Genomic DNA, 18,103 nt, shown 5'->3' with positions numbered 1-18,103 from the left:
TTTGAGTTTTCTGTACTTGACCGTTTTAGGTAAGAATTTAGTTTAGTTTAACATTTGCCTGGATCAAGTATCCAGGTAAATATACAGATAAAATCCACTGAGGGGGTACAAGCTGCTTCTCCACCGCTCGACCGCACACAAAGTGCCCTCCTGGAATCTGTTTCGTCTGTTCTTTTGAGATTTTTCCCAGAGAGGTTTACCAGCTTAACTCAGAACAAAGTGTGATGCCAATGAAAAGAGTTGCCTCAGCTTTGTCTCTTTAAAAACGTCAAAACCTCCAAAATACCTAAGTTTTATTGCCAGCCTGTATTATCTTTTACTGTTAACAATAAACTACCTGACTGGAGTGATTTTATACCTGCAAGAGAGTTCACCAGACACTGTGTGCAAATACAGAGATTCCTTTAAAACCCACAGTTATGAAGAAAAACATATCTATTCTAGTTCTTATAAGGTAGCATGATGAGTTATGTTTTCTGGTTTCTTTACAACACCCTACTGTCAAGATCACTTTCACAGTGAGTCATAAATGTGTTCATGTTACAATATCTTGATAAACCTCCCCTGCCTAAATTCTTTGCTATGTAAAGAACTTCTTTTTGAACTTGTGTGCCGGTGTAAACCTAATTTGGGCAAGTTAAAGGCTGCTGCCTTCTTGTTCCAAAGACACAATGAACCTTTATCTGGAGAGCTGTTATCCTCAACACAAACATGTTCTAAAAGGGCTGCTGGAAAGCCCTTTTTATAAAAAAAAAAAAAAAAAAGTTCCCCCCTCAAACCTGGAATCTGTTGTTTCAAACCAACCCCTTTCCGTTAGCTTTGGCATTATTCAAGCTTGCACATAGATGTGAGAGGAGTGGCCCCTCCTTTCGTGCACTGTCCTTGGGGCCATTTGTTTTCTCTCATTTGAGCAGATTGGAGTCATGCTCTGCTGTGAGTCATGCAGGGTGGGTGAAATGTCTATACACAGGGTGTGGTGGGTGAGGGATCCTACTGGTGCTTTGTGGCTGCCGGTGGAAGAATAAAGCATCTAATTTGGCTTAAAATTGCCTAAATGCAGATGGATGGATATGAAGCTTTTCTTATGATCATAAAGTTAAAAACAACCCTCATATGGGGATGTTATGAATAAACTTCCCTGAGGTGCGTGTTGATGCTGCATCTTCAAATGATTTTCAGCTGTTAAAACTATCAAAATTCCTCATCTCAGTAGTAGAGAGCATAACAGCTAAAGAGCTACACAAACATGCTTAAACTCAGTTACTTTGACAAGTATATTGAGACTTAGATGCTGCTTTCTGCTTAAAAATATATGTTTACACAGTGGCTGAAACCATATAGGCTAAATGTTCTGTTTCCTATTCCAATGTGTGCACCAGATGTGATCCAGCTGCAACAGGATAGATTTGCTGCACATAATATATCAGCATACCCTGAAATGGTTTCACTCCTACACTCTTCCAAAAAAAAAAAAAAAAAAAAAAAAAAAAAACAAAAGAAGGGAGCAAATCCCACCTCCTCAAACACTCCTTTCCCAAAACTTTACCATGCGGTGTCGATAAGTGGTGACTAAAGCAGCAGGAGGAGTTCATCACTTTCCTTTTTTTGCTTTTCACAGTCAGACTATCTGTCTCTGCAGGGGTGAGACCGAAGCTTAATTGGTTCCCTCAGGCTCCGTATTTTTTAACTTCAGCTTTTCGTGCCGTCTACTACACCTGCCTGCCAAGCTCCAGCGTTCATGGGCGCGGTTGGGACGCGTGCCCAAATCTCTGTTTTGACTTGCTTGGGAAAGTTGTGCGAAAAGGCACAAAAGAACCGAAGACTTTAAGAACATCCCACCACGGTGCGTCAACTTCATACACAAACGCATTATCCTCTCTGCGTGGACGCGATCGCACACACTGTCCATCTTGAGAGGAGTCGGGATTTTGATTGATTGTTGTTCGTCTTTGCTGAAGGTATGGATTTATGACAAGAGTACACTGGAATAACCTGGAGACTCTTGTTTATGCTGGATGTTGAGGATGTTTCGCCCCACCTGGCTGTTGCATCTCTGCACTAATAACTGCGCTCTGGGAGTTTGGTGATGGGCTGTCAGACACATTTGTTGGCTTTGTTGGATGGATTTGCGCAAAATCCTCTATATACTTTATTCCTATAAGTTCTTCTTGAAGTACCTCTTGTCTTTACAGCTCAGTAGGGGGTTTTTTTGGGGATCACTTTTCTTCCTGTGGTATTTATAAAATTAGTCTGTTGAGCTCAGGATAGTTTTACATGCTCTCTTTGCTGTGCTATTTGCATCCCTCTAAATATACTACAGACCCTGACCTGACATCAGGCCTTTATATTCTCTGTTCAGATCAGTTACAGGCTATAATGGTGAGCTTTGTACACACATGAAAGAAAATAAGTGGTGAATTTATGATAAAAGTGAAAAGTTCTCTCCTGAAAACATTAATTGCACTGAGCGGGCTATAAATTATGCTTTAAGCAGCTCAAGCTTTGAGGAAAGAGGGAAAAAAAGGGGGAAAAAAGCCATCTTTGGGTTTATTTCTGCATTTTTGTTCCTATATAAGTGTTCTGCAAATGAAGCACATGTGGTTAAATGTCCTCGGCTCTTAGGGTGTGGTGAGAGGATGGTCTTTCAGAGCTGTACAGGAATCTGGCTTCTCATATTCTTTTGTTAGTTTTGCTCTTCAAAGACAAAAAGTGAATTCAAAGTCCATTGAAGTCTATAAGTAGTTTGATCGTGATGCTTTATAACTTCTGGGGCCTTTTCATGTGGTATCAGCTATTCACATGACATTTAAACGTGCCTGGAAAGTTTTAGGTGACCTGAGAGGTGAATGTTTTGTTCATTTACCTGGACTCACTGGGGACATCTCTGCTTTTGAGGTCATTAAAAGCAGGTTATTCAAGGGGAAACTGCCCTAATCCTGTTTATCAAATAGAGGTTTTTTTTAAAAATGTGGTCATGAGGCTGATTTGATGAGTCTTCAGTGGCATGAAATTTCTAAATAATGTCGTAAACTTAGCTCAGATGTAAGCCCTCTGTTCTTTGACCCGAATAATGCTTGTGACATTTTTGCCCTTTTCCCATCAATTTTTTTTTGTTGTTGTTGTTGCTAGAATGCCATTTAACCACAGTAGCAAACGTTTAACAACAGTTGGCGCAGTATATGCATGACAGTGGTCAACATTTTATCCTCATCTCACCAGATAAGATGGGATGGAGGAGTTAACAAGACAGATGGACTTCTCAGGAGGCTTGTCAGAAGAAAATGGTGAGATTTCTGAATTCATTTCTGTAGATTTGAAACGTAGATCGTAGATAAAGGCAGACACATCACAAAAATCTCCACTTTTTTTTTTTTACACGCGTAGATGTATGCAGACAACAGAGGTTAATTGCATTTGCTCAAAGCATCAAAAAATTACATTTCAAAAGTTCAACAGCAACACATTTTTCCAAATACAACGCCTCAGGATAAACCACAGACCTCGATGCGCCAAGAAATGATATGAAAGTGTGATTTTTCATCTGAGAGCTTAATGATAGATAGTGTTAGTCTAGACCCAAAAGCCCAAAACACTTATTTTTAGATACCACTGCAACCTTTTCTTGGGTGTTGCTTGGGTGTTTCTTTTGTTACTCTTTACTGGGGGCTTTCTGTTACTAACAACACGGCATGACTTCACTAGTCTTGGTTTTCATTTCTATTCCTCATTCTCAGGGCTCGAGGTGTCTGGTTTTTGCTCCAGTAGTCATAACTGGATCTAAAAGTACAGCTCAACTCGTACTAACGACTTATGACACGGGCGAGGATGGAGAGGTCAGGGGACGTCTGATTATAAGCTTGACGCTGACCGAGAGAAACATATAATCAGCAATCCTGTCGTTCTTCTCTAGTTTTATGTGTCACTTTTAAAAGTAAGTGAGTTAAGTTGGTAAACTTACAGTAGCGCTGCTCAAACTGGTAGTTACAATTTCCTTTACAAAAGGGAGAAGAGAAAGAGGAAAAATGACACAAGATAATGAAACAAAGATGGAGGATCATAAAAAAGCCAACATAAGTCAGTTAGAAGATGATTTTTACAAATGTGCACTGACTTGGCTCCTCCAAGACTTTGTTGGAAGCTGTTCAAAGTCGGAGTGACAACAGCAAAAGCACAATCAACTGTAGTGTTCAGCCTTGACCTTGAAACAGACAGAAGTCCCTAAAAGGACAGAAGAGGAGGAGGTGGATGAGGAGCAGCAACTGTATTCAGTTATATATTATCTATAACTGAATGCAGTAAAAGAGACTCAAGAGGCTGCAGCTGGAAAGCAAAAAGCCTCCTAGTGGAAGAAGATTGTCATTAATATTAATCATCAGCACCAAGTTAATTATAAAGGACCTGCACAAACTTTAACTTCATAAGTTTTCAACTGTTTACATTCATTATCATCTAAAGAGCTTTTGAATCATAACTACTGCTGTTTTGTCTCTTGACTTCGCAGCATAATCGTCAAGAGTCAACTGTGAAATAGTTATTATTATTATTATATTATATTATTATATTATATTATATTATATTATTGACCTTGGAAAATGCAGTTGGGCAGAAAGGAATCTTAACACAAGCTCTGTTTACTGGGGAACGTCTGCCAAAGTTTCAGACACATCTTGTGGCCGTCGTCGGCTCATTTGTCATGAAGGTGGATTATAATTGTTATGTGGAAATTTCCCAGTACGTGGAACTTGGGCTTAGAAGATTTTGTCAAAGTAAAACTGTAAACCGTGACACCTCCAGAAAAGACTCACTTCTCAGATAAACTTGTTTGTTTTGATAATTTAGTTGATATTCATCAGTGGTGGGAGAAGTTTAAGCTTGTTGAGGTGGAGTTAATTTTAATTAATTTATATACTATCGGGTAGTTAATCAAATCAAAGTAACTAATAATGATATCTGTCAGATAAATGCAGTGGAGTTAAAAGTACAGTATTCCCCTCTGAAATGTAGTGAAGTAGAAGTATAAAGCAGCATAAAATGGACAACATCTTTTATTATGTATTGACTGTCGTATTAGGATCTGTAAAGTGTCCTTGGGTGACTTTAAAGGCGCTTATAAATAAAATGTATTATCATTACTATTATTATTAACAAACAGGTACCTCATCATTGTACATAAATACACCACTGATGTTTTTTTCTTGCAAACCCAGTTTTTAATCTTACCTGCAAAATATAATTTTCAGTGTTTCATGTATGAATAACGTCCACATTTGACACATTAAACTAAATATACACTTGATTAGACTCAACATATAGAAATTTCAGTATCAATTATAACACAATAACATAATAAAAAGACACCCTTTATAGAGCGTTTACATGCTGTAACTAATGACTTTATTAAAAGCTCCTGAAAACTTGGATTGAAATCCTAAGTATCTTTCTATAACAATAAATAGTCATGATTAAATAAGCGACAATCAAATTTAAACTTATGGAAAACTTTAAGTTATTATTTATTAAAACGTTAACACTCAAAACCTCAGTTAATCTGTTTCATCAGGGTGTGGTTTGATCAGTCCCCAGATTCTGAGTCACATGTCGCTGAATCCTGATTGGTGGGTAGAAGTATATGACATCACATTGTTCCAGCTGAGCCCCGCCGCTTTAAAACAGTGAAAAAACTATGAACACAGACATCTCAGAAAGCCCAATAACCAAAATGGTTCGAACTTTGGCAGACAGTGGCATGTTCATGTAGCACTCGGTCATTCATAGTGAGAAGATGGTTGAGGAAGTAAACTCTCAGGGCCTTTAATGGTTAAGAAATAAAGTCATTAGTAAAGTATTTAATACAAGGTGATGAGTCTCTTACAATGTAAACAGAAAGCAAATGTCCTGCTGGAGGAAGATAAACACTATGCAGAGGGATTCTTCTCAACTTAGAAACGTAAACATAGTTCATTACTGCTCATAAACCCTTTATAAACAATGCCTTATTAGTGGTACCACATTGTACTACAGCAGCACAGTTGCGCTACACTAACTCTGCCAACACTTGTAAATCAATCAAAGTCACATTAATTCAACTCTGGAAGTGTCAAAGCTCATAATCAGTCATTCAACACTCCAGTCAACACCTGCCAACTGGGATTAACATAGTTTAAATTCAGGATTATACAGGTTTCTCTATAGATCGTGTATACATGAATGAACATGAAGTATACTGCACAGTGCACACACTGTATTCATTTTCTTTCTTTCTGTTCGCTATCAGTTGTGACAGAAACTGTAACTTCCACGACCAGATTGACTTCTCTGCCACCAAGTGAGTGTCTCTTTTTTCCTCATCATCCCTGCTTTGATAATTGGCAGTAAACTAAAGCATAATACAATAATTATAGCCGAGCAGGTCTGAGGGAAGCACCCGATGAGTAACAGCTTCTCCTTGTTTTGCTTTGTGTCTTCTCGTTGCTAGAGGGAACCAGCGGATCAAATCACAGGAATATGTCCAGCGGTGCTGGAGGGCTGAGCTTGGAGAAGAATGTCTTAACCCTGAACAGTGGAACTTATTTCTCTTCATGTGAGAGCAAATTTCCACTCATGGTCAAAGAATTGGGAAGTGGTTGTCTTCAGAAACGTTGTGAAATGCTGAATGTCATATTTTTAACTCCTGCTAGAATTAAACTAGTACACATTGTAATTTCTGAGTTTGTGTATCGTTAACGTTTCCCTTCACTTGCAGTTTTTAAGAACTTCCTTAGTGTGACTCAGATATTTTCCTGTTTACTCTGCAGAGATGATAGAGTTACAGGAAATCCAAAATAACTTGTACGCATCCCTCCAGCCTCTGTAGGTGTGAATACCAGTAACTACAGCTCCTCCTCAGGAGTTTACCTCGGAGGAGACTCCTCAGGAGGAGGTGATGGAGGGGGGAGCTATGTAGACGGGGAAGGTTACGGAAGCGGAAGCGGCGGAGGCGGAGGCGGAGGCGGCACCAGCGGTGGCAGTTATCTCGTCAGCTCGGTGTCAAAGGTCAGGTCCAGCTCGTCTGGTGGTGCCAGGAGAACGCAGACTGCTGGCTCATCACGTGGGGGCCTGTCGCCAGCTTTCCGGGAGAGGAAGACCGTATCCAGCCGCTCGGGAGGTTACGATGGTGAGCTTGGCATCACAAAAGCTTAAATAGAGGAAACCGTTGGGCACTGTCAAGGGTGCTGTTTATATTGCTTTTAAGCTATTGTTTGGTTTCTTTTTAGGAAGTTCCAGTGCAAATTCCTCTCCAGAATTCACACGCAAAGATTATGGAAACTACTGTAAGTGAGAGCGAAATACCTCCAGCTTCATCCTTGTTATGTGTTTATGTGTATTTATGTTTTTGTTTTTTTTTTCATTTTTCTGTCTGTTTTCTTTTCAGGCTCCAGCACCACACGAGGGAGGAGCGAAAGCAGAGGTATTCATTCTTCCTGTCTTTATTTCTGTCCTGTTTGACTATCTATTGTGCTGACTTACGTTTTATTATATCAGGATTTCGTTGTCCATTGTGTGTTGTGATTTTTTTTTTTTTTTTTTTTTTTTTTTCCAGAGAGTGAGATCAGAGCCAGATTACAAAGTGCCTCCCCCTCAGCCTCCAGATGTAAGACCACTTGAGACACATGGATCCATATGCTGCCGGTTATGCAATTCCTCATAGAAGCAACAAAGCGTCTTCATTTGCGTGTGTTCATCGGGTCACTTTAGAGCAGCGTGTTTTTTGAATTATGCTGCTGTTCAAATGCTTCAAAACCTCACCATCCAGTATATCACTTACTTTCCCTTCTCTTCCACTTCTCACATGCACACTTAAGCACGCGAAATTTAAATTAGTAACACGTGTGCAGTTCCCTAGACAAAAGATATACATCAGCAGAAAAGAAAAAGGGCGAGATTTAAACAAAGCAGGTTTATTTGCCTTCTGCTCATGTGGGGAAGAAGTTAATGTGCAGATTTGTGGTGGCAACAATGGCACACATGACTCACTGCTTGCACTGTGTGCCTCCCATTAGGAACATAACAACAGTGGAGAGTCAAAGCTTTGTAGAGACTGATTACTCCCCCTGCTGATTAAAGCGAATAACTGCCCTGATTTTATCCACATTTTTGAACTGTTAGTCATTCTGTGCCACCTTAACCCCACCTCAGCCGGGTGTCAGATTGCTCTGTGGCTTTTTCTGCTTTTTCACCAGCAGTGAAAGAAGAAAAAATAGCAGCCCTAACAGTTTAAAAATCAGAGGTGGAATGTAGTACAGTTACTCAAGTAAAGTACTTTTACTTTTCTTGAGTATTTCCATTTTATGCTACTTTATACTTCTGCTTCACTACATTTCAGAGACAAATATTCTCACTCCACTGCATCTATTCAACAGATTATAATTATTACATACTTTGAAGATTAAGATTTCACATACAGAACATTTAATTGGCTCATTATTATTACAGATCAAATTACCCAGCAGTGTATAAAACAGTTGAGCTCCACCTCTTACAGCTACAACATTAGAACACTGCTTACACAATAACATAATGAGTATTTTTACTTCAAGTTCAAGTTCAAGTTCGAGCCCATCTTTACTGTCATGTGTGTTAAAAATACAATGAAATACTTGTGCTCTGACTCTCTGCCTTAACACAAAGGACACATAATCCCAGAACAGTAAAAAGACACTACAGACCTACATAGACTATGTACACAGTGCATTCATATACATACATTATATTCACAATATACAGCACATGATAACAACAAAGTGCATGTGGGTGCGTCAGCAACCTGACTTCCTGTGGAAAGAAGCTGTTACTGAGATGGTTGGTCTGTGATTTGATGCGCCAGAAACGTTTTTTTTTTTTTTTAGATGAAAGAAGATACTTAATGTATTTTTGTACTTCTACTTTTGTAAAATTTTTGTAAAATTATGAGTGCAGGACTTTTATTTGTAAAGGAGTATTTATATAATAGTCTGTTGCTACTTTTACTTAAGTAATACAATTCAATACCTATTAAACCACATGTAAAATTACTTTACTACAAGTAAAAGTCCTGCATTCAGAATAAATTTTACTTCATTAAAATAACAGAAGTACTATCATCAAATTATGAACAATGAATTATGAACGGTGGCCTCTGTCAACGTATTTTATTGTTGTATTGTATATATTGTTGGATTACTATCAATTATGCATTAACATGATTTCAGTATTTGAATGTTAGAGTAGGACAAAAGTGAGCAAATTAAGTATTTATCATGTTTGATCTGTATTAATGTATCATATTGTGTCTGTTAACGACATTAGAGGTACCTCAAAGGTTTACATAAGTACATTACTGGAGTAAGTGTACACTGAAACAAAGTTTTCAGGGTGAGGTATTGTAGGGCATGTTAAGTATTCTGGTAGTCAGTGTTAAGGGTTAACAGGGTGAGTTTGGTTTTTACAGGGACAGAGTTGGATGATGTGAAGAAGCTACTGAAGGGTCGCTCCAGCAGTGTCAGCCCCACTCGCTCTTCCGGGACCCTGCCTGTTCCCAAGAAAGCCAGCGTGGAAACCAAGACCATCTCTGTGGCCTCTCAGTCGGGTATACACCCTCGCCAGAGTCACACACATGCACAGACACTTTGTCTCCCTCTCAAAGATATATGGTTCAGTGTGGCCTCATGTATTACTGTTACGTATTAGTCACACAGCTCAGCACCTGTTCTTCTGAAAGATAATCCCTGGTGAACTCACACGTTAAACAACGCTCACCGCAGTTTTTAAGATATTTTCAGAATCCTGAAAGACTTTTCTTCATTTGGATAAAAAAAACCTTCTGTCCACTGTACAATATAAAAGAATTAAAACCTGTTTTCTTAGTCGCAACTGATTTCTTAATCCAAAAGATGGTAAGCAGAAGTGACATACAGTAACTCTGTGCTTGTTTTGTTTTGTACAACAAAAGAAAAATACATTATAAGTTATGAAAATGTATGAAAAAATAACATAAATATATCATTTTTTTCATGTTGTTATGTTTAATGGCACTTCTGGCTGCCGTCTTACTTAAATAAAGACACAGCTGTGGAAACATGTCAAACATTTTTTGCATCATGGACAGAGTGGACAGAATATTTCTTGATCCAGATGGACGGAGGAGTCTTTGAAGATTGTGAAAATACTTTCAAAACTGCAGGAAGTGTTGTTAAAGGACCTCTTTGAAAACTCACCAGGAGATTTATCTTTTATAAAAACTTTGACTCAACTGAAATGAGCAAACATGAGAGGCGGTTAAGTTTAAGTGAGATAAACTTTATATCTTCTTGATTGTTGCCTTCCTGATTTTGTTTTGTTTTTCTCTCCCGCAGTTTCAACCTCGTTCGGCTCTGGTGTGACATCAGGCGGGTTCAACACCATTGATACATCTGGCCTGTATGATAACGGTCTGACATCTGGGCAGTTTGATACTGGTGTGAAAACAGGCCAATATGATGTCAGCCTGAAATCGGGGCAATATGGTACTGGTGTCAGATCAGGCCAGTATGATAGTCTGAAACCAGGACAGTGTGAGACTTGTGTCAGATCAGGCCAGTATGACGTTAGTCTGAAATCAGGACAGTATGATACTGGTGTAAAATCAAGCCAGTATGATATTGGACTGTGCTCAGGACAGTACGATACTGGTGTAAAATCCAGCCAGTATGATACTAGTCTGAAATCAGAGCAGTACAGTGCTGGGGTGAGATCCGGCCAGTATGATACTGGTCTGAAATCAGAGCAGTACAGTGCTGGGGTGAGATCCGGCCAGTATGATACTAGTCTGAGATCAGAGCAGTACAGTGCCGGGGTCAGATCCGGCCAGTATGATACTAGTCTGAGATCAGAGCAGTACAGTGCCGGGGTCAGAACCGGCCAGTATGATACTTCCACACTGGATGCTCTGCTTCCGTCTTTCTCTTGGTCTGCCTCCACCCTGCCCTCCTCCTCCGCCACGGTGGTCACTGGCAACACCAGCAGCTACACGTACCAGGGCGGCACCAACAACATGCCGGGAGGATCCTCACCCCTCAGCCCCACCTCACCCTCGTCCCTGTCAGGTGAGACCAAACATCTCCCAAGTATCACCTGTTACCTGCAGGTGAAATGTCATTTTATTAGAAAGTTAGTGAGGAACGTTTAGTGGAGGTTTTGTCTTTATTAGCGCTAAAACAATCAAACAGTCAGTTAATCTACACTACTTTCACTTAATTATTATCATTGAAGTAATTTATCAAGCAAAAATGTAAAACTTTTGCTGGTTCAGGCTTCTCAGATGTGAATATTTGATGCTTTTCTCTTTTTTATTATCATTTTACATTAAATATCTTTGGATTTGTTTGTCAGACAAAACAGGCAATTTGAAGATATCACCTCAGAAACTGTGATGGACTTGTTTCAATATTTTATGACATTTTATGGACCTAAAAGTTAATTTGGAAATAACTTATATTCACCTTAGTTTTTATACTCTGGGTCATGGTTCAGTTTTATGCTTAACACCTTGTGTTATTTACAGTTTACTTTATTTCTTTTCATTTTGTTTGTCCTTCCATGTCTTGTTTTTGTTTTGATTTTCTTCATTTTTGTCTCATTCTGTGAATATTTGGAGTGTTTAATGTGTGTGTTTTAAAAAAATCAAATCTAGTCCATCAAAGAAAAATAAACAGATTGATGAGTGTTTAATTCTACATCTCTGTTCGCAGTTTACGGCTTTCAGAATAATCTGGCGCCCACTTCTGGCAGTGTTCTCACCACCAGTGGAGCAAACGTAAATGCTAATCTCGGAGGTACGGTGGCACATCTCCTAAAAATTTCCACAGTATCTTGACACTATCAATATTCTGCAGTCAATAAATATCGAATATAGTGCCTTTATTAAGTCAGTATCTCCATGCTCGTGTGTTTGTCTATGCAGGTTATGGTGTTCAGAAGAACGTGTCAAATGGTGGTGGTGTCGTCAGCACTGGAGTCTCTACAAGTGAGCACAAAGTTGTCCTGTTAGCTGAAAAAATGTTTTCACACTTCAAGCAATTCTCAAATTTTGAAAGTGAGTCACTTTCTGTTGAAAGATTCCTGCAGTAACAACCTGTTTTTGTTGTTTTTGTTCTCAGCCACTAGATCCCAAACTGAAGATGCATATAAGAAAGATTATAAGTTCCTGATCTCTGAAAAGGAGAACGTTCCAGTCAAGAGAGACGCAGAAATACTCATTTTGGCCAAAGACAGCGGCAAGCAGTTCACCAGCGGCAGCAGCGTTCATTTAGGAGGAGGTCAGTCAGCTGCTAAAACACTTAATTTTCTTTCACCTTAATCGAATTTCTGAACATTTTTGGACCCAATCTTAGATCCCCAAATTCCCATGATCACAATAAGTTGTAAAACATATTTAAACAGAATACAACTATTCTATTTTCATTAATAACACATTAAGCAACCCTGATACTGCTCACTTGGAGGCTGTTAAAGGAATCATTTAAGCTTCCTGGATCTGCTCAGTTCTCTTAAACCATCACAACACAAATCAAACACTTCTGTTTTGCAACAAAATAGCTGAAACAACCTAATGAGAATTCAACTTGTACTAATGATTTCTAATGAATGTTGTTTTTTTTTTTTTAACAGGGTCGATTTCAGGAGACTCCATAAAGAAAGAGAAGCTTATTTCAAGCTACAGTGAGACAGCTCCACTGAAGACAGAGACGGGCAACTCTTACTGTGAGTGCTCATTTAAAACATCTTTAGTAATAAAAAAATGACATTAATCGACAAAATCAGTAACCATTATTAATTAATTCACTAGATGGATCATCTGGAGTTGTAATGAAAGACAAAGCCACCTATGCAGGTACGTTTGATTGCATGTGTGTTGATATTTTCAGGATGGTGAATATTTTAGTTTTTGAAAGTGAGAACATGTCTTTTTCTTCCGTCTTTAGAGATTCACAGGGACAGCGGCATCTTCGGAGGCGGAGGACTGTGCTGCTGCTCCGACGCGTGTTGCTCCTGGTGGAAATGGCTGCTGGGTCTCCTCCTCCTCTCCTTGCTCCTGCTTGGACTCCTCTTTGGGCTCATTGCCTTGGGTGAGGATCAATTATGAAACATCCTGAAATTTGACTTTAGGGATGAAGATAAAAACCTTGGGAGTCATGCGATACTCTCTGGTGTTGCTCTGTAATGAAGTGCTTGGGAGTGACTGTTTTTGAGGCAATGAAATGTGTGTTTTAGCCTTTACAGGCATGTGAGCATTATTTCACAGTGCTGCAAAGAGCTGGTAGACCGTAAATGTACTCCTCTCCCTGGAAATTTGATCCCTGGGCTCTGTCCCGCTGCCATAAAGTCGGCCTGACATTCATTGTCAGTGGAGCAGCTCCAGAAATTGCTGCTTGATGACATCACAGACTCCAGTTTGTTCCCCTGCAGCAGGAGTGCCGTTGATGTGGATTCATCCTGATTCAATGTGTACAAACCTGGAATAACATTTGCATTCTCTTCGATTTGAGGTTTATTTTTACATAAAGTATGCACACATCAAAACCTGCTGAGCACATTTAATAAGACACATAAGAAATTACTGATTGATTCACACGATTAGCAAAATTATCATAAACTGTGAATCCAGTGGAGAACATATATTTACTGTCCTCAGGTTCTTTTTTCAATTATTTTAAATACAACCTAAGTGTAATCGGAAAGTACACAATGTTTAGTGTGACTACACTACAGTGTGTGTATGCAGTTTCAAAAAAGTCTTTATATCTTTAGTTTTTCTCATTGACTGACAAACAGATAAATACTTTAAGCTGAATATGAAGTAGTAACAGGTGTGTGAACATGTGGCACCGTACCAAAGTTGTTTTCTCTCATTTTTTCAATAACTTGGTTTCTTTAGTGATCTGACAGATCATATTGGTTGTGTTATTTGGGCTTTTTGGCTTTAGTTAATGAGGTTTTGGCAGAATATTGTGGGAAAAGGCAGAACAGGCGAACAGATGACTGTGGTTCAAAGAGTTTAAATCAGGACAAATCAATCAAAATGATTTGAATAAACAATTAGTCAAAATACTTTTTTTTGAAGTTTACGCTTCTTTTATGCACTGAAATTAACACCAACCAGCACATTATTCAGCAAGAGTACAGGTTTCTGGTTTGGATCTGTGATCACATCTGTATCTAATCTGTAAATATGTATTGTATTTATAATTTGAATATTATGTTTTGGACTCAAACATCTTCTTTTTCCAGAGTTGTCTGGATGTAATTTAACAACTTGATTTTTTTTTAACAACTACAATATTTTGCTATGTGTTATCTTTACGGTTCATTAATTTTTAAAGTAATTCTTCTTTAAATTCTTAAATAATCAATTATTTAGTACAATATTTATCAGTTATTTTGGTGGCTTACCCAAATATGTTACCCCCCACCCCATCCATAATGTGTATTTTTATGTATTATTTCTTTCTTTCTAAAGTCTTTTTGGAAATTTAGTTGATAGAAAAGTCTGTCAAAACGGTGCATTCATGTGCAGTCAGGTTGGAAAAGTGACTTCCCTAATCAGAGTTTAGTTTGTGGATGCAATGCTGTTTTGCAACCAACTATAAAATGATGGCTTGTTGGAGTACCCAAACCCAGGAGGCAGCTACTACTGATAAGTTTTTGACCTGTGGGAAACACTATATTTGGATGTTAAAAAACAGACTGAGAATCATTTCTTAACTCTGCCTGAATGTGAGCTCTTTGTGTGTGAATCCTAACAAATGTTGATGCCCCTTTCTCAGCCGAGGACGTGAGAAAGCTGAAGAATCGAGTGGCTACTCTGGAGGCTGAAGCCTCGGCTGCTGCTGCTCATACCAGTCGTCTGTCAGGTTCTTCCAATGACATCAACGCCTATGCGGGTGGTGCAGCTGGTGCGGGTGGCTCCCACACTGACATACACCTCGCTGCTGGAGGAGGTTCGGGCTCCGGTACCGGAACACGAATCGGAGTGGGTGCTGCCGGTGGCTCCACTGGTACAAGTGGCAATGACATCGGCACTGGTAGCTTCGGAGCTGCTGGTGCTGCCGGTGGTGCAGGTGGTGCCGGTGGTGCCAGTGGTGCCAGTGGGACCATTGGAGTTAGTGCTGGAGGTGCCGGCACCAGCGTCAGTGGTGGTACCAGCACCAGTGGTACCAGCTTCAGTGGTAGCACTGGCAGTAGTGGCACCAGCTTCGGTGGTGGCGCTGGCACTGGTGGCGCTGGCACTAGTGGCACCGGCTTCGGTCATGGCACTAGCACTGGTGGCGCCGTCTTCACTGGCCTCGGGACAGGTGTAAGTGGAGGACACATCGATGTTGCTGCTCTCCAGGTGACCGTCCAGCACATGCTAAGATCGGAAATGCATTCACAGGCATTCAGAGGTACTGCACATTTATACTGACTACATGAATATGCATACACTTACACCGCACACACACACACACACACAGACACACACACACACACACACACACATACAATCAATCATGTTCATTGAATGGTTGTTTTGTCTTTTAGCTTTTCTAGTATCCTCAGTGCAGGGAGAGAGAGGGCTGCCTGGACCTAAAGGTGAAATTCAAATATTATTATACTCATAAAATCTAAACTTTTACCCTTTTTTAATTAATTACCAGGAGCTGTGTTTATTTTATGTTAATTTATGTTTATTCTGCTTCTTCTTTTAGGGGACACTGGATCTAAAGGTTGGGCAGCAAAACCATCAACTGCTATAATTTTTTTTCAGATTTATTCAGTTTTAATTCTGCTGTTCTGTTTTTATTTGTTTCTGATTTACTGTCGTCATAATAAGATGTATGTTTTTCTTGTCACAGGAGATACTGGTTTCCCTGGAATGCCAGGTGAGGAATGATGCCTAACATTTTCCTTGAGTCATTACCAGTATTTCATCTTATTTCAGGAATAATGTGCAGGATCATGATGTCATTTTACTTACCATGACCTTTGACCTCAGGTCCTCCTGGTGTGATGGGCCACCCAGGCGCTGACGGTCAGAAAGGACAGAAAGGAAGCCAAGGTACAGAGAGCGGTTCAGTTCAAAATGCATGATACAAGTACGTTGTTTGGCTTATTTAGAGTAAGCAAGTATCTGATTTTAAAATATCTGATCAGGTGATCATGGACTCGAGGGGCCACCAGGTATCCGGGGTCGTGAAGGCCCTGCTGGCCCCAGAGGTGAACCAGGTTTTGGAACAAAAGGTGACAGAGGTACGTCTTAGATACAGCTCACACAACTTCTGCATTTACTAGTGATAATAATTACACCCAGCTGAACATGATCACAAAGGTTGTGTAACTGCAGAATCTCATTTCTTTGGTTTCTGCAGGTGCTCCTGGAGATCCAGGGGTTCCTGGGTCTGTGGGACCTGCCGGCCTGGCTGGACCAAAAGGTGAGAACCTTACTTTTCAATTTTTTCAAAAAGTTGAACAAAATTATCTAATTGTGAAGTAGTTTTTTCATCAAATTTCTATTGGTTTGACTTGCTGACAAAAATGCATCAGTTTATTACCTCATGGTGTAAGAACTATAATCTCCACCAGGTGGCAGCACAGAGTCAGTTTGCTAATAACGCCACATTAGCAAGCAAGACCCCTTTCTAGATGCACACAAACCCAGTGCTTAATACTAAAAATGCACATAAAATTTAAAAATGAAAGGTATTTACATTAGTCACCTCCTGCTGCACCAGTTGGCTCAAATCAATATTTTAACCGATAATCATTCATAGACCTTTGAGCACAACTGGGATGTTCAATTTGAAAATCAATCTGTTCTCTGACAAACTCTTTAATTACAGGACCCCGCCTGCAATACCATTCCATGTTTATCTCTCTAACTGATGTCCTAAACTTTAGATTGATTCTGCTCATCATTTTGTCCTGCCCTTATTTACCGTTATTGATTTCAAATCACTAAAACTATGGAAAGATTGTGGAATAGCTCAACTAATTTGGAAAACAGAATACATATATGTGGATACATATCTAATATATATATCCAGATATTTGTGTTTAAGAGTAAAATGAACACAGATAGGACAACAAATTAGTGTGAGGCTGATCTTTAGTATATTTATTGTCACAATAATCAATAAACTACCAGCTATGATTGGCTGAATGCACAGGACACACGTCCCACCAGCCTGAGTCAGCTGTAAGAGTGAGAGAACTAGTTGGCAAAAATAGTCAAAATAGAAAGGTATGGTGCTGAAATTGAAACATGATGAGCAGGGTGGATGAAGGGGTACTGGAGTGCATCTGATAGCACTGTGAGGGTTTGTCAGACTACAAAGTTTTGGAGCCACCGCTGTATATACTGTCTTATAGTCACATTAAAATTAAGAAAGAAAGAAATGATGTAAAATTAGTAAAATTTTACATCATTGTCTGTGTCGGTTCTTAATTCCACTGTGAATGTTAGATGTTAGTTTCACATGAGTGTTGGGCATGACTATAATAATGTTCCTGTTAAACTGCATTTTTCCTTGATTTTAATTATTCATCTTTGCTCTAGGTGAACCTGGAGCTCATGGCCTTTCTGGACCACCAGGTGAGTTTCTTCCTGTTCTCATTCTTTCAGAGCATTACAGTCATTACAGAAACACCCGCTGAGGTGAATATTATCTCAAATTTAGCAGCACCAAGTGAAAACACTGTTAGCGGTGACTAGTCTTAATCCCTGGCATCTTACATGAACTGTTTCTTTACAGGTCAACCAGGTCTTCAAGGTTTCCGTGGAGAGGCAGGGGCTCCTGGAGCTAAAGGTAGGTTACATGGAAATGTGCAGATAGCAAAATTATTTTATATGCTGTAATAATGTTAATTACACTCACTCTCTGACTCTGCAGGCGACAGAGGGCTTGCTGGATTTCAAGGACTTAAAGGTGTGTTGTACAGTAGGTTCCTCAGACGTTTATAAGACTTGTGGGGTCAGTAAATGTTTCTAACTGTTGTTTAATTCATGTTTATTTTAGGTGAAACTGGTGACAAAGGTCTCAGAGGTCTGCAAGGTCAGTACAGCTTTGTAAAT

At 39.4% G+C, this 18,103-nt stretch overlaps 1 protein-coding gene across 1 annotated transcript in view; it reads left to right on the top strand.

The window, feature by feature from the left end:
• Positions 1-1,539: 1,539 nt before the first annotated feature.
• The window catches only part of LOC121912195 (collagen alpha-1(XVII) chain-like), a 25,559-nt gene continuing 8,995 nt past the window's right edge, over positions 1,540-18,103 (top strand). Inside the window, exons 1-27 of the mRNA XM_042434329.1 lie at positions 1,540-1,958; positions 3,220-3,284; positions 6,275-6,325; positions 6,476-6,580; positions 6,845-7,153; positions 7,254-7,310; positions 7,412-7,447; positions 7,580-7,630; positions 9,467-9,604; positions 10,371-11,099; positions 11,745-11,828; positions 11,957-12,019; positions 12,153-12,311; positions 12,664-12,756; positions 12,842-12,886; positions 12,978-13,121; positions 14,820-15,437; positions 15,574-15,624; positions 15,741-15,758; positions 15,888-15,914; positions 16,028-16,090; positions 16,186-16,281; positions 16,401-16,463; positions 17,588-17,623; positions 17,784-17,837; positions 17,922-17,957; positions 18,048-18,083. Coding sequence (XP_042290263.1) covers positions 3,230-3,284; positions 6,275-6,325; positions 6,476-6,580; positions 6,845-7,153; positions 7,254-7,310; positions 7,412-7,447; positions 7,580-7,630; positions 9,467-9,604; positions 10,371-11,099; positions 11,745-11,828; positions 11,957-12,019; positions 12,153-12,311; positions 12,664-12,756; positions 12,842-12,886; positions 12,978-13,121; positions 14,820-15,437; positions 15,574-15,624; positions 15,741-15,758; positions 15,888-15,914; positions 16,028-16,090; positions 16,186-16,281; positions 16,401-16,463; positions 17,588-17,623; positions 17,784-17,837; positions 17,922-17,957; positions 18,048-18,083 — 3,217 coding nt within the window. The 5' untranslated portion in view covers positions 1,540-1,958; positions 3,220-3,229. The remainder of the gene's footprint in view (positions 1,959-3,219; positions 3,285-6,274; positions 6,326-6,475; positions 6,581-6,844; positions 7,154-7,253; positions 7,311-7,411; positions 7,448-7,579; positions 7,631-9,466; positions 9,605-10,370; positions 11,100-11,744; positions 11,829-11,956; positions 12,020-12,152; positions 12,312-12,663; positions 12,757-12,841; positions 12,887-12,977; positions 13,122-14,819; positions 15,438-15,573; positions 15,625-15,740; positions 15,759-15,887; positions 15,915-16,027; positions 16,091-16,185; positions 16,282-16,400; positions 16,464-17,587; positions 17,624-17,783; positions 17,838-17,921; positions 17,958-18,047; positions 18,084-18,103) is intronic.

The sequence above is a fragment of the Thunnus maccoyii genome, chromosome 14, assembly GCF_910596095.1.
Source record: "Thunnus maccoyii chromosome 14, fThuMac1.1, whole genome shotgun sequence".
Taxonomy (NCBI): domain Eukaryota; kingdom Metazoa; phylum Chordata; class Actinopteri; order Scombriformes; family Scombridae; genus Thunnus; species Thunnus maccoyii.
Note: the sequence above shows the minus strand (reverse complement) of the source record. Positions and strands in the feature narration are given on the sequence as shown.